Raw genomic sequence first — 26484 nt, forward strand, 5'->3', positions numbered from 1 at the left:
AATTCAACTGTGGGAAACACTAACAACTGATAGCATGAAATGTGCAACCTAAAGCAATGTTGCAAAGTAAAAAGGAAGATAAGGAAGCTAACATCAAGAGACCAAATGGTTCCTTGAAGGATGATAAAGAAATTTAAGCAATCCAATGTCAAAACAATTAACTATAGTTCAAAGAAACTGCAGAGATTCAAGTAATAGCAAGACACTACATAAAGGGCTGCTAAACATCAAAGATCAATGGCAAATGAGAGTGAGACTAAGCTGGTGTAAAAAACATCACCTATCATGAAAAAAAGTGTAACATGGTGTGGTGCCTATGAGCAAACGGTTTATACCTAAGTGCATCATTTCCAGTGTGAAGTTTAGTGAAGGAAGTGTAATAGTGTGAAACTCTTTCTCCTGGTATGGACTCAGACCTTTGGTTATAGCACTTAGAAAGGATCAATACCAACAGATATGCGACACTTTTAGATAATATAATGATGTTTATATTTTAGAGGTGTTACATAACAGATCTATTTCTCTTTCAACACAACAATGCACCACATACTTCAGATAGGTACTATTATGACATCGTTTGTGGAAATACATAGTGGTCTATAAGTCCAGATCAACTCAACAGAACCCATATGGGAAACTGGAACATCAAGTGCAAGGCACACTAATGCATCCAACAATGGTAGATGGACTGGTGATGAAGGAAGATTGGCCCAAAATATCTGACACATATCATGAGACTAAACTAGTGATGGAAAGTGATGAGGATTAAAGGAGATTTCACATGTTTATTGAGATGCGTACATTGAAACTACCTTTTTAGAGACATATAGATACTTATTCAATACTTATATATATATAAGTATTTATTTATTTATTTTTTTAATGTGACTCTTATTCACTAAAGGTCATTGTGGGTAGTCTATGATTTTTTTAAACTCTATTTTTAATATTTTTGATTTATTTTTTACATAATTTGCAGTCTTGATCTATAAACTAAACAAGGAACTTTGTTTAGTTCCATGCAACTTTAGGTTTTCAATAAGCAGGGCCATCACGAGTGATGAAATTCATCTTCCAGCTAAAGATATAGATCATCTGCACCCACATCAGGATTCAAACCAGTAGCTTTTTGCTGAACAGGTCAGTATATAGGGGGAAAAAATGTTCTGCTATCTCAAAAGTTTACAGGTATGATGTGGATATCATGCATAACCTATAAACATCCATACGAATTTTCAATTCCATCCACCCTTTGCCCATTATACTGCCTTTGACCAAAGATCAGGTACCATACTACGTGGCTCTTCAAATTCTGAATATTAGCAGAGCATGAAATTGCATTTATTTAAGTTAATATAAACTGCAAGAACTAGCATTTGGAGTCAAGAAAATCAGGATGGAGCAATGCCTAAGAAAATATTCAGTCAACATAATTTTTCTCGAGCCTCAAAGAACATGCTGGAGCTTCATCTTTCATATGGATAAAATAGGTTTCTCTGCAACATAGCTAAGAATTTTATCCTATAAAGTTTTTGACTTAAAATTTTTTTTTACAATGGCTATAATATATTCTAAGAAAGAATCTGGATTCAGTTGTTGAAATTTCTTCATTATTATGATTAATTTTGTTACGTACCAATTTTTTTAATGTAGCTCCTACCAACAAAAGGTTTATTTGAAAACCTATAGTACATTTGAACTTTGGTGGGCTAAGATTTTTTAGTTTTTTTTTTTTATTGATTTTATATAATTTTTTTGTATTCATTTTTTATTTGACCTGGAAATCTTACTTTAGAGACCAAATATGGAACATTTTCAAGCCACTTCAAGCCTCCAATAAGCAGGGCAGTGGCCTCACACTGGACAATGAAAATCATCTCTACCACCTAAAGGCAATCGCAAACATCCATGCCAGCAGCATGATTTAAACCTGCAGCCTGTTGGTTGGATAGCAGAAACAGTAACCACTCAGCAACCAGGCTGGCAGTTATGCAAGATTTTAGTTTCTTTCCCTTCCAACACAGCCAAGAAAATATCACTGCTACTAGAGCACACCTAAGAAAATGTCATCAGGCTGCGCCTCATTAATTTAGTGTATAAGTTCTTTCAACTACACAATTAGCCTGATAAACATGATCATTCTGCTTTGAGATATACCTGTTTTCTTTTGCACTCACTCACTCACTCACACACACAGACTTGAATTAAAGATGTTCAACATGAATTAAGTAGTCTGATTTTTATCTCTTCCCCCAATAATTTCATTAAAATCTTAAATTAAATACCACTGGATTAGTGAAACCCTATAAAATATAATGAAAGCAATACACTTGTAAGTATACTTCTGTTTCTTTCAATACACTTTGAAAGAAAATAAGAGTTTCTTTCAAATATACTGCAATACAGAGGCAATTCATGGCAAAGATTCCATGAATTGTGAAGTGACTGATTCTATAACGAATACAATAAATAGTAACAATACTTAGATTAATACAGAAGTTTAGGAAGCAGGCAGTCTCCACTACTTAGCCTAGGCCTTGGTTTAATGAACATGTGAGAGCTCATGTGAGAACATGCTTCTGCCTATTTTTGGTGAGAGTTCATAGCAGGATAATTCCAAGTGAAATTATCAGGGGCTGAAGTTGCATGATTTTTGATTTACACGAAAGCGAGTCAATTTGTCACCCTATCCTTTAGATGGAAAAAATATTTATTTTTATTTTTCCTAGTTGGAATTTTATTTTGCACTGGTTAGACTATAATAAATTTAGTTTAATCCTTTATTCAAGTGTAAGCAAACAATGTTTGCACCTGAAAATATCTTCAGGACTGAGGTAAGGTGGTACATCCCTTGGCAACTCGCAGCAAAGGTGGACCATGCTCTCATCACTCCTTGTCTCAGTATCTCCCATAATGTAAAGCACATCTCCATGCAGACATGTATACTGCTATGCATTAAGGAAAGGGCCACTACCCAGACAGGTTTCGACCTTTATTGAGGTCTCATCAGTGGGAGGCACACACAGAATGGTGATACTAAGGCAGAAGCAATGGAGAGGTCATATTTACCTATACGAGTTACCAACTGGTTACACTTGAATAAAGGATTAAACTAAATTTATTATATTTTTCCTAGTATCCTATTAATTATTATGATTTTTTTTCCATATATATATATATATATATATATATATATATTAAAAATATATAGATTTAATGACTTAAAAAACCGAGATAACTTATAAAGATTTTAATAAGAATAATACAACTAGTTTCGCTTATAACAGTCTTCATCGGGTATTCATAAAGGAAGAGAATAGTAATAAACATTGAAGTATCTAAAAAACTGGAAATTACAGGTAAAAATTGCTACACATAATTGATACATAAAAAATTATGTATCAATTATGTGTGGCAATTTTTACCTGTAATTTCCAGTTTTTTAGATACTTCAATGTTTATTACTATTCTCTTCCTTTATGAATACCCGATGAAGGCTGTTATAAGCCAAAACTAGTTGTATTATTCTTATTAAAATCTTTATAAGTTATTTCAGTTTTTTTAAGTCATTAAATCTATATATTTTTAAAATGTATCACAACAACCGAGTAGAAGCATATGATCTCACACACACACACACACACACACACACACACACATATACAGGGTGTTCGGGATAAATTTGACATATTTATAATTAATTATATTTTTCCGTAAGTTACATGTATTAACACACACTTCTCTTCATTTAAAAGTTTGGACCCTTCTTCATTCATATACAAGATGTCAGAAAGGATGGATAGCTGGAACCCACCTGAATCATGGAAGAGAATAACTTGTATCATGATGATTCGTGCCCGCCATCAAAATAAGGATATTACGACTGCTGCCCAATGCTCCCTGAATACAGTAAAAACAATCAGGCATGAACTAGAGACTTGCAATGGTGACTACGAGGATGTAGCAAGAAGAAAGATCCCTAGCAGACGATCTGATTGCGTTCGTACAGCAGAATTCCTCGCAAATCTGCAGGAACAGGTGTTGAAGAACCCTGGCATTGGAATTCGGGCTTTGTTCGTGGAGTTGCTAACTGTAGTCAAGCCCTGGATAACAAGGGTAGCCAATGGTAGGCCGTATGTATGGCAGCAGGATTCGGCCCCTTGCCACACCTCTGGGAAAAGTCAAAAATGGTTGTCTGAAAATTTCTACGACTTCACCAGTCCAAATGTTTGGCCTCCAAACTCCCCAGACCTTAACCCCATGGATTATTTTGTATGGGGCGCAGTTGAAAAAGACACCAATCGCACTTCCAGTAATACAAAAGCCCAGTTAATGGATAAAATTAAAACAGTTTTTGCGGCCCTTCCCAGGGAGACTGTAGCATCAGCTTGTTCGAGGTTCCGAAGCAGAATTGAAGCTGTGATCGATGCTAATGGTGGTTATTTTGAGTAAATCTTGTTGATAGTATTGTAATTAACTCTGCCTGTAATGTTTTTTTGTCAATTCATTAAATTTAATAGATACAAAGAAGATTTTCTTTTTCCTTACGAAACTGTCAAATTTATCCCGAACACCCTGTATATATGAAAAGGTAAAAAACTTTTCACATATATATACATACATAGCCTCAGGGGCTCACTTTAGTGAGTACGGGCGTGGCAAACAGACTATGGCTTTAGGCAACTGGAACATCTTCTCTCTGACAGGGAAGGAGTTGGAACTGGTCGAGGAAGCCAAGCGCTACCAGCTAGACTTAGTTGGGCTTTCTTCGACCAAGAGGAGAGGCTCTGGAACTGTCGACCCGGATAAAGGGGTGGAAGCTCTACTACTCTGGTGTGAGCCCAACAATGTCTGCTCAGGCGGGTGTGGGGATACACAAGCCCCCAGCTGTCAGACTGTATTGCTGAGTGGATCGCATTGGGGGGATGGGTATGTGTGTTAAGGCTTCAGATGAAAAACCATGATTTGGCTGTGGTGCAAGTCTATGCACCTAATCTGGAGTCAGAATACTCTGCCTTCCTAGAGGAAGTGGATGATGCTTTTGACAAGGTGGCAGACATGGACTCAGTCCTTCTAATGGGTGACTTCAATGCACATGTTGGAACAGATGACCAGACATGGAGGGGTGTGGTTGGGAGGAACGGCGCCCCTGACCTTAACGTGAATGGGTTGAAATTATTGGACTTCTGCTGTACTAACAGCTTGTCCATAATGAATACCTTCTTCCAGCACCGAGAAGGCCATAAGTATACCTGGTACAGGGATACACTAGAACAAAGTTCTCTGATTGACTTCTTTATAGTCTCAGCAGACCTATTTTCCTCAGTGTTGGACATTGATGTGAGAAGAGGGGCAGAACTGTCAACTGATCACCACCTTATTGTGTGCACTCTACGGATTTAGAAACCAGATGCTACCATCAACGCTGGTAGGCCTAAGCAGCTATACCGCATGAAATGGGAGGCATTGGAAAATGAGGCTGAGGGGAAGAATTTTGCAGATGACATTTCCTCCAGGTTCAAAGAGATTCCCAAGTATACCTCAGCTGTTGAGGAGGAGTGGAAGCTGTTCAGAACAGCTGTCACTGCCTCTGCACTCTCATGCTGTGGCAGAAAGCAGCTCAGCATGGCAATGGGCAGTGAGAAAAGGACACCTTGGTGGAACCAAGAAGTCTGAAAAACTGTCAGGCAAAAAAGGAGTCCTACCTAACAGGGCTTAGGGTCAGGTCTCCTGAGATACATTTGCAGTATGCTGAGGCACGAAAAGTTGCTGCTGAGGTAGTAAAGACAGCAAAGCAAAAGGCTTGGGAATCCTTTGGAGAAAGATATTAGATTCATCCTATGCAAATGTAAACAAAGTATTCTGGCAGACCATCTGCCTCCTTCGAGGGAGGAAATCGTGCACAGCAAGGGCAATTAAGGCCTCTGATGGTGCACTTTTAACAACTGAAAAGGATATCCTCCACAGATGGAAGGAATACTTTGAGAGCATTCTTAACCCGGGTGGCTCAGCAGTTGTGGACATCCAAGAGGTGCAGATCGGGGCAATGACTAGTCTCACAGCAAAAGAGGTCCATTTAGCAATAAAATCGCTAAAATCAGGCAAGGCTGCTGGTGATGATGAAATTCAGCCTGAAATGCTAAAAGCCTTAAATCGAGACAGTGTTCTCTGGCTGACTCGAGTGTATCAGGCTGCTTGGTTATCTGAGCGAGCACCAAAACAGTGGCAAACAGGCATAATAATACCAGTCTTCAAGAAGGGAGACCAGAAGGATTGCAGTAACTATCATGGCATCTCTCTGCTCAGCCTGCCTGGGAAAGTGTATGCTAGGCATTTGGAAAGATGGTGCACGAGCATAGTTGAGTCAAAGTTCCAGGAAGAACAATGTGGCTTTCGTCCTGGTAGAAGCACAACTGACCAAATTTTCACTTTAAGGCAAGTCTTTGAGAAATCTTGGGAATATGCCAAGAATGTCTACACATGTTTTGTGGACTTGGAGAAGGCACATGACCGGGTCCCTCAGGATAAGCTTTGGCAAGTAGTACAGGAGTATGGAGTGGATGGCCAACTATTAGCTGCCATCAAGTCCCTGTATGAATGCCCAGAGTTTCGTGTCAGGATAAACAGCACAAAGTCTGAACCTTTCACAGTCTCTGTTGGCCTCCGCCAAGGGTGTGTTCTGTCACCCCCCTCCTTTTTCATAATATTTATGGACTGGATTGATAGGCACAGCCGAAGTAGTGAGTGTGTCAGAATTGGAAGATGCAGCATTGGACGTCTGCTTTTTGCAGATGACCTAGTTCTGCTTAGCTCTTCCACAGATGACCTCAAGCACACCATGGATAGGTTTGTAGCTCTTTGTGTAGACGCCGGAATGAAGATCAGTGTGGCCAAAACTGAAACATTTGTGACAACCATCAAGACAACCATCCCAGTGCACTCTACATGTAAGTGGAGTCCCAATGAGGCAGGTGAAGAAGTTTAAATACCTTGAGTCCATATTCACGAATGATGGAAAATGGGACGTAAAGCTAGATACTCAAATTGGCTTAGCAAGCTCAATATTGCGGGAGCTTGGCCGTTCGGTGGTATTGAAGCGGGAGTTAAGCCAGAAGGCAAAGCTGGCTGTCTTCAATACAGTCTATGTCCCCATCCTCACCTATGGTCATGAGAGTTGGGTAATGACCAAAAGAATGCATACACGAATCCAAGTGGCTGAAATGAGGTTCCTTTGAGGGGTTGCGGGGCTGACAAGATTCGACAGAGTCAGAAGCTCTGCAATTCGGGAAACCCTCAATACTCAACCGCTGCTTCTCCGTGTTGAGAGATCACCGTTACATTGGTACGGGCACCTGGTCAGAATGCCACAAGAGAGGCTCCCTCAGTAGGCCCTCTTTGCCAAAGCCAGAGGGTGGGAGGCCATGTGGAAAGCCAAGGACTCGCTGGATAGATTATATCCAAAACCTTGGGTGGACATGTTTGGGAATCCCACCAGAACACCTGAGCTTGGTGGCAGAGGATCGTGACCATTGGAAGTTCTTCTTGCAGCTGTTGCCCCCACAACCCAATTAGGAAAGGTAGGCCTTGAGGATGTATGTATGTATGTGTATATATATACATGTAATGTATATATATACACATATCCAAAATCACCTTTATTAAAACATTTCTCCTACGGGAAGAAAAAATGCCTCAAAGTTTACAAGAAATTAAAAGCAGCTAATATTGAAGAAAAAAAATCTTAGCTGGGGAAACAAATAAAAATATAGTCTGGCTTGTAGAAATACTAGATGATAGTCCCCAGGACAGGTTGAGAAGACTCTGGAATGAACAGTAAACAAGTACCTGATTGCAGATCCAACTATCAAACCTCAATACTTCTGGAGCCAACTAAACAGATTTAGGATTGGACAAGGACACTGTACCCACTTATTACATCTGTGGGAAATTTCACAGTCTTCCTTGTGTGTGTGTGGTATATGTGTGTGTGTGTGTGTGTGGTGCAGTCATCAGTGATATGTTGCATAGTCAATGATGACTGCCCCACCCACTCCATTCCTGGAGGCCTCAGGAACTTGCATTTACTCCTAGACAGTGATTGGTTAACTGAACTGTCAATCTGCATATAGTTTTGCTCATTGATTTCTTATATTTTTAACCATATGCTAAATAAATAAAGCAAAATTGGTCCCATTCTTTTATTATTATCCCTTCAGCCTTGACAGTAGCCTTTTGAAAATGAAGAAAACTGCAATTTTTTGTTGTATTTTTTCAGTGTATTTACTACAACTAATGAAGACATTTTTTAGGATCTCCTGAGTGGTGTAAGATAAGCAAATTACATGACGAGAATTTTTACATGTCACTAGCATTAATGTAAAAGTAGAATAAAACATTAAAAAAATACAATATTTTACTTGTATACAGTAACTTGAAACAGAGTAATTTCATATCACAAGAAAGTGCAAAGAACAAGAAGACGCAACATAAGACGAGTAAATGTTGAAAGCAGTAGTGAATGTACCTATTTGATCCCAAAAGAAACAAAGAAATTATGAAAGAATTACACCAAGTACCAGTAATAGAAAAAATTAAAAAATATAAACATAAATGGATGGAACATGTTCAAAGAATGAAAACAAAAAGATTACTACGCGCTGTTGCAAGAGATTGAAACTCAGGCTGTTGTTGATACGAGAGGAATCTAGAGAAATTTCTCTAGATTCGACAATCTTTCTCTCAAGTTCATCATAGCACACATGGGTGTTAGAAGTTTTAGTCCAGTTCACAATGTGTTGGCAGCCTTCATCTGAGTTAACTGAAAAGAGAACGTGGCTAGAGAGAGTGCTGGCTCTAGTCCTGTTATAGGAGATATCTCTACGGCGTTCTTCCAAACGTAGAGGGATGGATTTAGCAGTCTAGCCACTCTAGCCACGTTCTCTTTTCAATTAACTCAGACAAAGGCTGCCAACACATTGTGAACTGGACTCAAACTTCTAACATCTATGTGTGCTATGATGAACTCAAGAAAGAGACTGTTGAATCTAGAGAAATTTCTCTAGATTCCTCTCATATCAACAACAGCCTACGTTTCAATCTCTCTGACACACACACACACGTTGCCTCTGTTCAGTATTGGCGCACTCGCGACAGCGTGTAGTATACGTTTGTTTGGAACTCAAGCTCGCATTTTGTTTTCACACACGCTACTGTCTTTTTGTACTTGTTCTATTATTACAATTTTAAGTCTCTGTAATTCTTTATATATTTCTTTGATTGTGATACCTGAAGATGTTGATCAATTCAACGAAACTGAGTGTACTAGTAGTACTACTACTACTACTACTACTGAGTGTACTAGTAGTATCTTTTCAAATATATCATGCCATCTTTTTATCTCTCGGTATCAGTCATTAAAGCTTGTTCATAACATTCCTACCGAGTAAAATGAAACTACAGGAGAAAAAAAATCCTTAGCCCACCCATCATTGTACTAATGTATTATAAATTTAGAACCTTTCGTTGGTGGGAGCCACCTAAATGAATGAAATATTTCAATCATTTAAATAAACGTTTTAGTGAAAACTAGAAATTACTGTATATGACAGCATACAAGATGATGCTTGAAGTTTAAAATAATTACTGAAACAAGGAGTAATCTTATATTCCACATACAGGTAGTTAAATCTGGAAATAGACAACAGAATAAGCAAAGCTGGTATGGTGGGCAGCCAGATGAATAAATTTATATGGAATAAGAGAGAAATTAGCCAAACTACCAGACTAGGAGTATACAAAAAAGTGTTCAAACAGTTTTAAGTTATGGATCTGAGAGTTGGGTTAGAAATAAAGCACTTGATGTAAACTAGAGACCACAGTTAAGAGGGTTCTGGGAAAAATTAGAAGAGTGAACTGATGGCACCAGTGGCAGAATCATATTAAAAATAAAGATATTAGAGAGGACCTTGACATTATTAGCATTCAAGAATGTGCTAGCAGAGCTAACCTAAGAGTATGGCTACTTAAATAGAATGATGAGAAAAGGTTAGCCAAACAGGTGTTTGATACCAAAATGGCAGGAAAGAGATCTATAGGAAGACCAAGGTCTAGGTGGATTGATTTGGTCAGAAGTGCCTTAGAAGCAAGAAATGACAATATTGGATTGCTCACAAGTAGTAGATTGATTTGGAGGAAAATTGTCGATCAGAGATTAATAATAATGTAAACTTAATCATGTAATGCTTTCATAGTAACCTGAACATCCCTTGGGGATACATATCAGGAAATTAATGATGATAATAGAATGTGCAGAGAACAGGAAGACACAACAGAAGAAGATTAAAAGCTTGGAAACACAAATATGATAGGTCTGGTAGGAAATAATATGGAAGTGGCCTGATAGTATCAATGGCAGAAAAATATTAAAAATTAAGACATTAGAAAAGGGCACTTGACATTCAAGAATGCATCACAAAAAAAGGTCCTAAGGACAAATGTGGAAATTACAGAGGAATTACTCTTTTAATCTATTCTATTCCCCAGTCATGCAGCTGGTGGGGGGGGGGGTGACTATATGCTACCATACTAGGGAAATGATTACGAGCAAGGTGGTTTACCATTTCCTTCCTTGCCGTACTATATCCTATGACTGTAGCCTGTGTGTTCCACAGCTGGTTTTTGCAGGATGAAACACCCTCAGATAAACTGGGTGGTGGTGGTGGGGGGGGGGAGACCTGCTTCCACATCCAAGATCAGCTAACTTGGCCATGGCTGAGGAAGATCCTTATGCTCCTCATGTCGTCGATGGGAATCAAACCTAGGACACTCCTTCCCCAGGCATATGGTTGGAAAGGACATAGCCACTAGGCTAACCATGCAGGTACTCTTTTAATAACAGTATCTAAATTATATGCAAATATCTTAAAGAACAGATTAATTAAATACACAGAAAATTATTTAGAAGAAGAATAGTGTGGTCTTAGAAGAGGAAGAGGATGCATAGATGCCTCTTTCACAACACAACAGATCACAGAAAAAATAAAAGAATTTAACCTAAATACTTTCCTTCTATTTATTGACTATGAAAAAGTGTATGATGATTTGAACAGAAATCTACTCTGGAAAATATTACAAGATGATAAAATACCTCTTCAATTAATTAAAGCAATAAAAAGTCTATACAGAGAAACAATAATTTGCATCAAATTTGCAGATGGAACATTATCAGAACCTATAACTATAAATAAAGGAGTAAGAGAAGGCTATGGCTTATCCCCGATTCTATTCAACGTTTATATGAACAGAATCCTAAAAGAATGGAAAATGACTGTCAAAGATGAATGTTAAAAAAAAACTAACAAATAAAAAACAGTTAAATACAATACTTTATGCAGATGATCAAGTACTAATTTCAAATTCAAAAGATAAACTCCAAATTGCAACTATCTAAATGAAACAGCAAAAAGATTTAAAGTGAAAATCTCTGAAACAAACACAAAAGCTATGGCAATGTGTGAAAACACCATTCAAAGAGTCAAAATTATGCTTAACAATAAAATAATAGAACAAGTTACAGAATTCAAATACTTAGGAAATATAATCTCACAATACAGTACTGATTCACAATTGGAAGCAAGACTATAAATTTCAAATAGCCATACTTGTGATAGCTTTTAGGATATTATTTGGTATTCGTCTTTCTTTTAATACGTTAAATAATATGTTTCTTTTAACTTTGTCAAATGCTTTTTCAAAGTCAATAAATGCAATATGTGTTTCTAAATTATATTCTCTTCTTTTCTCTATTATTTAAGATTCTGCTATATATTTTGTAACAGGAATTTAGTATACTGATACCTCTATAGTTTTTAGGGTCATCTCTATTACCTTTCTTAATTCACACTATGGCTATTTTAAATCTAAATGAGATATCCAAAGATTATGGTATGATAATATCAACAGAAAAATCAAAAACTATGGCCTTTAAAGGACAAGATCCAGCAAGAACTAAAATGGTAATAGATAACAAGATCTTAGAACAGGTGAATTCATTTAACTACCTAGGATGTATGATCACATATGAAAATGAAAAAGATATAAACGTAAAAAATGCAAAATATTTTAAAAATAAAAGGTGTAATTAACTCTATATTTAAACCAAACCTAGTTCAAAAACAAACCAGACTAAAAGTATACAATACATTAGCCCTACCGGTCATAATGTATGGAAGCAAAATCTGGACAATAAAACAAAAAGACAAACAAAGATTAACAACAGCAGAAATGAAGTTTATGAGAAAAACTGCAAAGTATACCCTATTTGATCACAAAAGAAACGAAGATATTATGAAAGAATTAAACCAAGAACCAGTAATAGAAAAAATTAAAAAATATAAACATAAATGGATGGAACACGTTCAAAGAATGAAAACAGAAAGATTACCAAAACAAGCCTTAAAGTACAAGCCATCAGGAAAAAGAAAACCAGGACGTCCTCTTAAACGATTCAACGATGACGTCTATGACGGAACAGGCCATGCTAGGCCTAAATCCTTGATATGTATGATGATGATATAGTCATGATGACTATAAATTTACAATAGAATGAAATGGCATAATTAAAAGAAATTTTGGAAAACAAATGACTAAAGAAACTCAATTAAGACAACATAATACGACCTCTAAACCATCTCTCAAATTTGGAAGTGAAACCTGGATTCGAAAACAAAGAAATAGACAAAGATTGGAAGCAGCATAGATGAAGTTTCTAAGATATCTCCTGGGACTCACTGTATTAGATAAAAAGAAAAACACAGAAATAAGAGAATGATAAGAAATAGAAGAATACCAGCAAAAATTGTCTATAATGCATAGAAAGAATGAAGAACGATAGGATTCCTAAATTAGCACTAGAATATAAACCTACAGGAAGAAGAGCCCATGGACGTCAAGATTAAGATGGAAAGATCAACTTCATCTTCAGAACAGGAACAGGACATAAAAAAGTCTATACCTAAATTGTTAGATGATGACGACGATGATGAATGCATAAGCAGAACCAATCTAAAATGATCTGGTCCTCTCTCTTCCTCTGTAGCTCTTTAAATCCTCCCCCCCCCCCACAAATGTCACTCTAAAAAAGGTTGTAGTGGGAAAACTAAATATTAGATAACTTGAAACCCTACAAGAGAAACAGAGAACTTTTTCAAGCTATGTATGCTTCTTAGAGCAAAGTGGTAGTCTCAAATTGGGTGATGAAATTCGTCTATCTCCTAAAGGCATTTACAAAGATTCATGCTCTCCACCTAATAAGTTCTAATACATCTGTACACATTTCAAACTGTTGGTTGGAAAGTGACAATGATATTCTTTCATCCAGAAAATATGACAATGATATTCATTCATCCAGAAAAACTTAATATGGAAGAGGAAAGGTTAACAAAAAAAATGGCAAAAAAAAAATCCAGAGAAAGATCAGGATCTAGATGGATTGATAAGGTTAGTAATGCCTTAGAAGATTAAATTATACAAAGAGATCATATTAGGGATCTGACAAATAACATATTCATTTGTAAAAGAATGTTCATAAGCTAGTAATAATGAAATGTTAACCACATTAGACTACTAGAGTATCCTATAAAAATGAAAGAGTTTGAGAACAGGAACCAAAGAGATTCAGTGGCAAGCTTTGAAGAAAACCCTGATTGATTCAGCCAGAGAGGCATGTGGTGAGGTTGTCTGCAAGGATAGAAAATCAGAACTCCATGGTGGACACAAGAAGTTAAAGAAACAGTGACAAATGTAAGAAAGCTAAACACTTGTAAAACTAGCTAAGCAAAAGTCATGGGAGGACCTTGGCAAGAACATAGAAAATAAACATTAAGAAGGTGGCAAAATATTCTGGAGGTTGTTAAAGAAGCTTAGAAATGGAGGAAAGAGTGCTGTAAAAGGAGTTAGAAGTGATAAAGGTGATATGAAAATGGGAGAAAAAGAGATCCTTGAAGTATGGAGTAATTACTTTGAAAAATTGCTAAATGAAACAAGCAGTGATAGCACAGTGGTAAAAAAACACTCAACAGGCATACAGTTGGGAATATATATCCATAATTGAAGTAGAAAAAGCCACGAAAGGCTTGAAATGTGGAAAAGCAGCAGGAGTAGATGATATTCGGCCAGAAATGCTGAAGTATGGCGGTATAAAAGTCTTACAGTAGCTGCACTGTATAGTTCAGAAGGCATAGACAGAGGGACGAATTCCTGATGATTGGAGTAGAGCTCTCACAGTACCCATATATAAAAAGTGGAATAAAACTGAATGTGAGAATTACAGAGGTATATTTCCCTACTGAGTGTTCCTGGTAAGATTTATGCAAGTATGCTATACTTGAGAAATGGTTGAGAAGAATTGTGGAAGAAAAGCATGGCGAAGAACAAGCTGGATTCAGGCCAAATAGAGGCTGTCAGAATCAGATCTTCACTTCACGATAAATAGTCGAGAAAGCATGGGAATATAATAAAGAACTGTATTTAAGTTTTGTTGATTTGGAAAAGGCATATAACAAGGTGCCAACAGAGAGAAACTATTCAATACGCTGCAGTTATATGGTGTCAATGGAACATTATATCAAGCAATACTTAGTCTTTATTTGAGTTGAAAGTCAGCAGTTAGAATTGAAGGAAGTACAGGAAGATGGTTTAATGTTAAATCTGGTGTGAAACAAGGATGCACATTATCCCCTTTGTTATTCATTATCTATATGGATCACATTATGAAGGAAAGTGGTATTAAACATGATATCAAAATTGGAGATGTTAATGTCAGCTCTTCGCTTTATGCAGATGAGTTATACTTCTAAATAAATCCGCTACAAGTCTGCAAGATTCCCTGACTAAATTGAATATCTGTTGTAATAGATATGGTATGAAGGTCAGCAATAAAAAGACAAAGACAATGAAAATAGACAGAATCATTGAAAATGTCAACTGTGTTGTTAACGGAGAACATGTGGAATAAGTAAAACATTTCAGCTACTTAGGCATGATTTTTAGTGAAGATGATAAATTAAATATGGAAATAGACAACAGAATCAACAAAGCTGGTATGGTAGGAAGTTAATTGAATAAATTCATATGGAATAAGAGAGAAATTAGTTGGAACACTAAATTAGCTGTATACAAGACATTGTTCAAACCAGTTTTAACTTATGGATCTGAGAGCTGGGTCAGAAGTAAGATTAGAGTCTGCACATATGAGTCTTGAGAAATATTAGAGGTGTGAACAGATGGCATCAACGGCAATATCATATTAAAAATAAGGATTTTAGGAAAGAACTTGACATTGTCAGCATCCAGGAATGCGTTAGCAGAGCTAATCTCAGGTGGTATGGTCACTTAAACAGAATGGGTAAAGAAAGATTAGCAAAACAGGTGTTCTCTGCAAAGTTGGCAGAAAACGACCCAGAGGAAGACCAAGATATAGGTGAATTGATACAGTACCAAGTGCCTTAGATGATAGAAATATAAGATCTGATAATATTGGAGTCTTAACAAGTAACACTGATTTGGAGGAAAATTGTAGATAGGAAGTGATATAAATATAAATTAGTAATGATGTAAATTTTTCATGTAGTACTATCATATCCTGTACACCCCTTGAGGGTAGATGGCAGGAATTTGATGATGATAGTATCCTATAATCTTTCCATATTCTGTGGATATGGAAAGATTTCATGAAACCCATATGATTGCACTTGATATTTCCAAGGCTTTTGATCATCTTTGGCATTGAAATATTTGTTATATTTGCTACCATCTTAAATGTCTCCCTCCTGTACTTTGTGATTGGATTGGTAGCTTCCGCTCTGGTCATTCATTGTGTATAATGATGGATAGCTTCCTTTCATCAGATTTCTTTATCATTGCTGGAGTACGTCAAGGTTTTCTACTCTTTCCCATGCTCTTCCTCTTATACAGCAATGACCTTCTCTCTCTGTCTGTCTAACTTCAAATCCCATTGAGAAACCTTGTAATCATTATGAATAATTATGGAGACATACTACTGTGTTTAAGAACTTATTTAAATTAAATTAAATTAAAATAAAATAACACATTTCGATCTTTATATTTAGGTCACCTTTGGGAATATACACACACATACATACAGTGGATCACAAGCTACATTGGTACATATGACAGTGGGCTGAGAATAGCTGTTTGATCAGCTATTGACTATAGCTTGACCTCTGATGGAAAATAAATAGAGAGAAAAAAATTCTACAGTAAAACTTATCCAAGGAGAACATGAATTAGGCAAAAACTTGCTCAATGTGATAAAATTGTGTAGACCTGGCCAGAATAGACATTACAGTGTTATTTATTTTGTATAATGTGGAATCTGCCCAATGCAGAAACGGAAAGCAATATTTGAAGAATTTATTAAAAATTACTTGTATAAAGCAGAAAGTGTTTTAAAAATACACCTATATTTATTAGATTTTGGCACTTGTGTTGCTTTTACTGTTTCATTTGAGAATTAATGTTGGTCAGTTTCCGGTAAGTCCAAACATTTCAGTAACCCGAGTTTCAACAAACCAATCAGTTTATTTTTTGCATCATGGCTAAATCATACATGGTGTTGTTGCTAAACAAAAAAGTCAAAGTCATTGAAGCTAAAGCAAAGGATAAACTCTCGGTATGGAAAATAATGATGTGGTTTAAGTGTGGAAAAACGCGAGTATACAACACACTTAAACAAAAGGATAAAATAATGAACAAGTGGCTGCAAGGAAACGGTCGAATGAAGAGGAAGGCAAAGGTAACCAGCAAAGAAGAAATCAATGAGGGAGTGTGGGAGTGGTTCACGAATGCAAGGTCAAAACCCATTCACATATCTGGTTCAATGGTCCAAAGTGAAGCTCTCACAGTAGCCAAATCTCTTGGGAATGATCAGTTTAAGGTATCTAAAGGACGATTGGATAGTTTTAAGAAGAGGTGCAATATTGTGTGGAACAAAGTCTGTGGGAAATCTAAAGATATGGATGAAAGTGTAGTGAGTGAGTGGAAACCAAAACTGCTAGAATTGATTTCACCATATGAACCTAAAAACATTTACAATGCAAACGAAACAGGATTGTTTTTTTCAGACATTAACAACAAAATCATTCACGGTTAAGGGAGAAAAGTGTACCAGGGGCAAAATGTCCAAAGAAACACTTAGAGTGTTATTGTGTGGGATTATGGTGGGAGAAATGGAAAAGCCTCTCGTGATTGGAAAAGCAGCAAAACCAAGATGTTTCAAGAACCAAAAAATTAATAATTTACCAGTGATTTGAAGAAACAATAAAAAAACTTTAATGACTGCAGCTGCAATGGAAGAGTGGTTAAACATGTTTAATGCAAAAATGAAGAAGGAAAATAGAAATGTCATCTTTTTTCTTGACAATGCTACCTGCCACCCAAAAGTAACAATTCAAATGTGAAATCGCCTGGTTCCCAGAAAATGCATGAAGTGTATTACAGTCCATGGACATGGGTGTCCATGGGTGTACCATTCAAATCGCACTACAGATGATTTCTGACGCAATCTTTGATTTCAAATGTAGAAGAAACTGATAGCTCTTATGCATTAGCAAGATCTGCTGGAAGTTTTTTCCCACTTGGTTAGACTATAATAAATTTAGTTTCCTTTATCCAAGTGTAAGCAAACAAAGTTTGCACCTGAAGTATCTTCAGTACTGAGGCAACTCGTGGTAAAGGTGGACTAAGCTCTCATCACTCCTTATCTTAGTATCTCATATAATGCAAAACACATCTCCTTGTGGACATGTATAATGCTATGCATGCATTAAGGAAAGGGCCGCTACTCAGACCAGTTTCGACCTTTTTGAGGTCTCGTCAGTGGGAGCCGACCCAGAGGTGGTGATACCAAGGTGGAAGCAATGGAGAAGTCATCTTATTATTAATAAGGTCGAGGGGAGGACCCATAATAAGGAGAGAGGGGGGGGGGGAAACCCATAGTAGTACCATTAATCTCTTTGTAGAATTTTCCTCCCCATGTAAAGTAACCTGCACTAATTCTCTTTTTACATGGTCTTTTTTACACGATTTCGAAATAACATGGTTTAGAAAACATAAGCAATTCTATTTTTACATGGTTCAAATGGTGCTTATTTTTAAAATTTTTCTTTGAATTCAGTTCTGTTAGAAAGGGTATTTCCATTATAATTATAATTTCCTAGAATGGGAAATATGTACTTAAACTGAATTTTGGGAAACCCTCTCAATGTTTTAAATATCAGGGATTACTCTACGCTACAGAATGTAGACAATTGTGGTGACAACAAAAAAAAATCAATTTTTGTAATTACGATTCCCCGAAGTTAAGCTGACAGATGATCCCGTTATATTCACTTGCCGTTGGTTCCTGGAAGCAGAAGGGTGCTATGCTGATTCCTCAAAGTTAAATTGGTCCATTACGGGAGGCCCATCTATATAAAACTGCTTGGAAGGAGTTGAGCTGTTTGCTTAAACAATCATTTCTTGTTTACAATTCGAAACGTTTACGGGTCTTATGTTTAGTTCATGAAAATTTTATTTGTGCAATAGAGTTATACAGGTATATATTAAATTTTGAAGTTTTGTATGCATAATATCAAATTAGTAAAATTAATTATTGATTATTTTCAGATATTTTCGTAACATTACCCCATTAATTATGATGTCAGATAATTCAGTTAGACAGAAGAAGAAGAAAAGAAAAGCTATTTCTTTAGAAATTAAGATCCAAATTTTAGATCGTTTAGCAGCTGGAGGAGGTTCAACATCCTTAGGTAAATATTTTGGACCAAATGAAGCTACCGTGAGAACAATTAAGAAAAATGAAGAAACCATTAGAAAATCTGTTCTTTATGGAACAAAATTAGGTGCCAAGTCGTCATCATATACAAGAGACATTATAAAAGGGAAGAAGGAAAAGATCCTAGAGATGTGGATAGAAGATTGCTCACAAAAAAGGAATACCTTTAGATGGAAATATCATCAGAGAAAAAGCTTATGGTTGCAAACAGATTCAGAAAAAGGAGCCAACAACATCAAACAACAATTGTGATTTTTATGCAAGCACAGGTTGGCTTACAAAATTTCTCAAAAGATATGTGCTTCATAATGTAAAAATAGAGGGAGAAGCAGCATCTGCAGATGAGCCTGCAGCTAGGGAATTTCTTTCAAAACTGTCTAAAATTATTGAAAATGGTGGCTACACTCCTGATCAAGTTTGGAACACAGATGAAACTGGCGTTTTTTGAAAAAAATGCCAAGCAGCTTACAGGGTGTTCGGGATAAATTTGACAGTTTCGTAAGGAAAAAGAAAATCTTCTTTGTATCTATTAAATTTAATGAATTGACAAAAAAACATTACAGGCAGAGTTAATTACAATACTATCAACAAGATTTACTCAAAATAACCACCATTAGCATCGATCACAGCTTCAATTCTGCTTCGGAACCTCGAACAAGCTGATGCTACAGTCTCCCTGGGAAGGGCCGCAAAAACTGTTTTAATTTTATCCATTAACTGGGCTTTTGTATTACTGGAAGTGCGATTGGTGTCTTTTTCAACTGCGCCCCATACAAAATAATCCATGGGGTTAAGGTCTGGGGAGTTTGGAGGCCAAACATTTGGACTGGTGAAGTCGTAGAAATTTTCAGACAACCATTTTTGACTTTTCCCAGAGGTGTGGCAAGGGGCCGAATCCTGCTGCCATACATACGGCCTACCATTGGCTACCCTTGTTATCCAGGGCTTGACTACAGTTAGCAACTCCACGAACAAAGCCCGAATTCCAATGCCAGGGTTCTTCAACACCTGTTCCTGCAGATTTGCGAGGAATTCTGCTGTACGAACGCAATCAGATCGTCTGCTATTGATCTTTCTTCTTGCTACATCCTCGTAGTCACCATTGCAAGTCTCTAGTTCATGCCCGATTGTTTTTACTGTATTCAGGGAGCATTGGGCAGCAGTCGTAATATCCTTATTTTGATGGCGGGCACGAATCATCATGATACAAGTTATTCTCTTCCATGATTCAGGTGGGTTCCAGCTATCCATCCTTTCTGACATCTTGTATATGAATGAAGAAGGGTCCAAACTTTTAAATGAAGAGAAGTGTGTGTTAATACATGTAACTTACGGAAAAATATAATTAATTATAAATATGTCAAATTTATCCCGAACACCCTGTATATAGCAAAATTCACTATATAAGTATTCTGTATAACTGTATAAAAAAGCAGCTAAGGATTGTGTGACTCTATTATTCTGCAGCAATGCTTCAGGAGATCGTATATTAAAACCAGTACTCATTAATCAATCCCTAAGACAACAGGCAAAGAAAGGTGTGGATTTTAACATATTACCAGTACTGGAAGGAAAATAAAAAAGGTTGGGTAACAAAATAAATTTTTAATGAATGGTTACTTCGTTATTTTGTTCCAAAGTTAAACAGGAAAAAATCTGGACTTTAAAGTTTTATTGATTATAGACAATGCTCCTGGCCATCCGAATGTGGAATTTTGTTTTCTGTCACCTAATACAACCACTAGACTAGGTTGTGATCGCTACCTTCAAAACTTACTAAATAAGAACATTCCAATACATTTTGGATAAATTTAGATAAGGATAATTTAATGACAATTATTGATGTGTGAAAGAAATTTTCTATTTTGGATTGCATCAAACTTGCCAAGTTGGCGTTATCAGAATTGAAACCAGCAACTTTAAATGCATGCTGGAAAACTACTTGGCCAGAATATGTGAAAAAGAAAAACTCCATGCCTTTGCATACAACTGAATATTCCAATATCATCAGCTTAGCACATGCAGTTGGCGAAGAAGGATTTGATGATTTTTCATCTGCAGATATTGAAGAGTTGATGGTTGACAGAGCTATTAGTGATGACGAAATAATAGAAGCTGTGCTTGAGAATCTCGATGAAAAAGAAAAAAGTGGTGATGATGATGAAGAGATTCCACTCACTGCAGGATTAATTAAAGAAGGGCTTCAAATGGCTAGTAAATTGCAAGTCATTTTCTTACACATGATCCAAATATTGAACAAGCTGAACAGTTTAAACATGAACTGAAGTCATGTATGGTGTGATATGAAGAATTATGCAAAGATCGACAAAAAACGATCTCAAAGATTAATTATAGAGTTCATGGTAAAAAAAAAAAAAATTAACCTTCAGAATTATTGTGGAAATTAATGCTAATTTAGTTACTTTTACTGAAGAAAACGTTTTGCCATTGCAGTATGAACAGGAAGGCCAAAGTGTTTCAAGTGATGGAAGTGATTTTATTCCAAAAGAATACAGTTACTGCCAGAAAGTGACGGCGAATAAAATTTAACTAATAACCATATGTGCAGTGTATTTGAGCCTTTTTGAATTTCTGTTTTATTAGTGACACACTATTTTCTTTAAGAAAGATACATATGTATATACTTTAAATAAGTATTTAAAATAAAAAAAAAGTATTCCATTAAAATTAAATAGAGTTTTATTCAATGATTTTCATATATTATGTTTGAAAATAACTTATTGTTCATATCAGGTTTTCACATCTGGAACCATTCTTCTATTTTTTCATACACATTATATTCTTTTTTACATGGTTTTCATTTACACAGTTTTTTCTGGAACCAGTCTACCGTGTAAATGCAGAATTGGTTGTATATTCAAATATTTGAATTTTCCCACAATGCCACTGTGTTATGGAAGTTAACAATAGTCAAGGTCATTAAATGTGATAGGTATTTACTGTCAAACATGACTTTCATCTAGTCAGCTATATGCCATTGTTAGATTGTGATAGAGTGGAAATTTATGTATTCCTATCCTATCACAGTCTAACATGCTTTTCCAAACAAAAGAATGAGATAAATACAATAAATTGCCTCTAAGTGTAGAATAAGCATTATGTATATATAAATCAAGTGAGTTCTGTTATGAAAAGGTTAAATAAGTATGTATTTTGTGCCATTCAAGAATGCAGTTAATTTAATATTGAAAGTGTAAAATATTAGCAGAGCATTATAAAACATGTATAAAAGAATTATGAAATGTAAGCACAAATTCAACAATTGAGGGGGGGGGGGGACTCAAGTCCAAAGGTTACGGAGACGTACGCGAGGAAGCGGCTCGCCCCAAGTAAACAACGTGACGTCAGCGTACGTGCGATAAACAGGACAGAGAATAGACGCCATGACATAGTAGCATGTGTGAGTTGCCTGGACATCGAAAGGGGCGAGAACCACCGAGAAGGAAAGAGGGAAATATAAGGGTCATGCGACCCTGACAAGGCCTTTTGTTCCTGGATCTCCTGTGGGTTCGTCCCTCGTGGTGGCGTGGGGTGCGAGTGCCCTCGATGTCAGATGGCTCCCGATAGGCAGCTACGGTCTTGGCGGCCGTATTCTCCGTGAAAAGAAGTTAGTCTGGCTGTCCACAGAAGGCCAGTTTCCTGTGAACCTATGAAGCACTAAAGAACCGAAAGGGGAAGATAAGTAAACTTTGTTTGTGTTTAACAGAATATTTGCTGTCTTGCCTGTCCAAACAGGCAGGACAGCAAATATCAGAATCTCGGAACACAAGGATTACATCCGATTTCACCAGTACAGCCACTCTGGGCTTGCAGACCACGCTCTGGATACTCGCCACAGAATAAGATGGAAGAAAGCCACAGTAATACACCGCAGCAAGTTCAAGTATGAAAGACTATTCATGGAATCAGCCTCGGCCCTTAGGAACATGCCAAACCTCAACAAATTTGGATGCATGAGACTGCCCCAAATTTGGGAAACTTTTATCAGAAGAACTTCAGCCCAAAGGCCAAGAACTACCAATATAGCCCGCCAGGGGGCACCATCAGGACTTTAGGAAACGCTAGCTTCCTAGCTTCAGTCTCATTTGCTGTTATTAGTACTTGTGTGCACGTGTCTTTGTAGTAAGTTCCCAAGAAGATGGCAACGTGACGTTCGCCGAAATATCGGAAAGTATATATTAAAGTTTATTTAATCTATATTTCTAGTATACGCTGTCAATTCCTTAAATATTAGTTATCATGTTTAACCAGCGTATAAGCCTCTCAACAAGAACATTAAATTGTACTTGGTTTTACAAATAATCTCAATAATACTTAAAATGCATTACTTTCTAATATCAATATTACTTTTTCACAATCCGTGTTAGATAATATAGCTGGTTTTCTTTAAAACAAAGTTTATTATCAAATCTTAAATGTGCTCTATTCAGACAAGTAACCTAACTAAAATATTTTGCAATTAATTCTTCTGCTCTCAGCAGTGCAACTATTCTCTGCTGATATTGCAGAGAATAGAATTAATGCAGATACTCTTTCCATGACATTTTATGGATAATTGTATTTAATGGATAGTTGATTATTCTTTTTAGTTATTTGAATAACATTTTTTTCCTACCTCCTTAAAACCAAGGGAAGTGCTACTAAAGGATTTTTCTTTAAGCCTTCAATAATGTCACTAGCTTTATCACCATATATCCTGAAACAAAATGCATATTACTATCCATATATAAGAACCAGGAACACATGGTACAAATACATAAATAATTAGTGAATGGATTGAAATAAATTAATGGAAAAGACTGTTATGAAGTAATACACTTTGTCCTAGTAGTATTTAACAAGTCAAAAAAATGGAACTCAATTTAATAATGCTTCTTCTGAATCCAATTTTGAAATAGCTTTGACACATTTTTCATGTTGACAGAGTACCAAAATAAAAACACTTCCACAGTACTACAGACAAACTCCAACTTATGAACATAATGCATGCTCAAGAAATATGTAAGTTTGATGTTCATAAGTTGAATTTATTTATTTTTCCAAGGTATTGTTAAATTTTTAATATATTTCTGAAATAATTTACCTTAATACAAAAAATAGTAAAAATGAATAATTCCAAACTAATTTAATCAAATTAATTAATTAGAATAATGATACACAATGCCCTTTTTTTGGTTCCTTCATTCAAAGAAAAAAAAAGTACGGTAGTATATGTAACTATCAGTACATGACCAATATAAAGTATTATGAGTAATTATGTATTTTTTTACAATAAAAGGTTACTGTAAAAACTGATATGTGATTAATTTTTTTTGCTTCCTCTCATTTCTTTGTATACAGTTGTTTGTAGCAGCCCATCTCTATTAACACCTTTGCAGTGTAGAAAAACTAAACACTTTAAAAAAAAAAATGTTTATTCAGAATCCAAATTGTTAAAGAATGTTCCATTTCTTCAACAATAATATTTCATTTCCTTTTTAGAAATACCTATGGAATGAAAAGAGCCTGCACTGCAAGTATAAACAAAAATTCTTTGTTTGTCTTTAAGTCTTTAAAGATCACTGCAACTGTTTAAAACGATTGACATTATAAACACAGTCAGTTAAAGCAAGCAATTCACCATTTTCAGATCGTTCGATTATGTCCAGTTTAGTTTCCAATGAAATCATTGTCATCATCAAATTCCTGATACTATATGAAAAATTACATCATTACTAACTTCCTATCTACAATTTTCCTCCAAATCAGTCTGTTATCCGGCAAGACTCCAACATTATCAGATCTTATATTTCTATCTTCTAAGGCACTTTTTACTGTATCAATCCACCTATATCTTGGCATTCCTCTGGGTCTTTTTTCCTGCCAACCTGGCAGAGAACACTTGTTTTGCTAATCTTTCCTCTCCCATTCTGTTTAAGTGACCATACCACCTGAGATTAGCTCTGCTAATGCATTCCTGGATGCTGACAATGTCAAGTTCTTTCCTAAAATCCTTGTTTTTAATATGATATTGCCATTGATGTCATCTGTTCACGCCCCTAATCTTTCTCAGGACTCTCATATCTGCAGTCTCTAGTCTTTGATCAAGTGTTTTACTTCTGACTTAGCTCTCAGATCCATAAGTTAAAATTGGCTTGATTACTGTCTTGTATATACAGCTAATTTAGTGTTTTAACTAATTTCTCTCTTATTCCATATAAATTTATTCAGTTGACTTCCTACCATACCAGCTTTGTTGATTCTGTTGTCTATTTCCATATTTAATTTACCGTCTTCACTAAAAATCGGGCCTAAGTAGCTGAAATGTTTAGCATTTCAAATAGCTTCTCTCTCTCTTGGCATCTTGTTATATGCCTTTTCCAGATCTACAAAACTTAAATATAGATCTTTGTTATATTCCCATGATTTCTCAACTATCAATTCTAACTGCTGACTTGCAGCTCAGGTACACAGCTTCTTCTACCCCTCCTGCAGAAAGGATATTCTTTTTTATTCTAAACAGTATTTCTCTCTGCTCAACTCCTGACACTTTATATTATTATTATTACATAACGCCTCCAGGGAGTCCAAAGACTCATTGAGGAAGGGTACCTGCTCTACAACTGTCCGTTTCCACCACTCCACCAGCCACAACTACCTTCATCATCTACACCAATGCCATCTACCTCCAACCACCACTAGTATTTTCACAAACAAACATCCATGCCCACGGCGGGATTCAAACCCACAACCTTTTGGCTGGAGAGAGGATACGCTAACCACTCGGCCAACCAGGCTGGTGATTATAAAGCTCAAATAATCAATCTTAGACTACTGTTCTCACATTTAAGATATGTACCTTGGACCTTCCTTAACTGCATTCAGAAGAGAGTAATCTTTTTAACTGATGACCTTCTTCCCCTCTCACTGACTCTTTCCAGTCATTTTCCCATAGATGTTCTGTTGCTGCATTATGTCTTTCTACAGGTATTTTCATGGTACTGTTCCAGTGATATGGCCATTACCATTCTTTCACTTTCCTCTAATCAAATATGACCAGAGCAGTTCTTAGTTCACACTCATATACAATTCAGCTCTAAACCTATTTCGCATTCTCCTCCTTCATTCCCTGCACCTCTGCTCTTTGGAACAATCTCCTCAATACTATTTTCTCCAATGATTACAACCCTCAAGTCTTCAAGAAACACATTAACAAATTCCTTTCTTAAGCAATTCCCCAAACACAGTACTCTTGTGTTATAGGTCTTGGGATTGTCACGTGTAGGACTGATATAAAATCATTCCTACTCTGGAATGATTTTATATCAACAAAGATCAACTTTTCTGGTTTTTTTGTGACAGCCAGCCACTTTCTCTAATGCCACAAAAAATTTCTCCACTTCCTCCTCCTAATAATGATAATAATAATCCAGAAATCCACTCTAGAAGCAATGCTACTTTTAAGCTACTTTAAACCTCAGTAAGCAGAAAAGTGTCTTTCACATTAGTGAAAACTCATCTACCCCTTTCGTAAACTTCCATGAAAAGGGGTTTGAATCTACTGCTTGTTAGATGGAGAATACAGACACCAACCACTCAGCCATTCAGGCTAAACTGTCCTAATCTTAAAG

General features: G+C 36.2%; 1 protein-coding gene across 4 annotated transcripts in view; it reads right to left on the bottom strand.

Annotated features, from left to right (window-relative positions):
• LOC150094143 (paired amphipathic helix protein Sin3a-like) overlaps positions 1 to 26484 on the bottom strand; it is a 382913-nt gene that overhangs the window by 173267 nt on the left and 183162 nt on the right. For all 4 annotated transcript variants that reach the window (XM_090411964.1, XM_090411965.1, XM_090411962.1 and 1 more), the window contains exon 12: positions 23490 to 23570. In XM_090411964.1, the coding sequence (XP_090268090.1) occupies positions 23490 to 23570 (81 nt within the window). The remainder of the gene's footprint in view (positions 1 to 23489; positions 23571 to 26484) is intronic.

The sequence above is a fragment of the Typopeltis vanoorti genome, chromosome 22, assembly GCF_054136105.1.
Source record: "Typopeltis vanoorti isolate ZY-2024b chromosome 22, IOZ_Tvanoo_1.0, whole genome shotgun sequence".
NCBI classification, from domain to species: domain Eukaryota; kingdom Metazoa; phylum Arthropoda; class Arachnida; order Uropygi; family Thelyphonidae; genus Typopeltis; species Typopeltis vanoorti.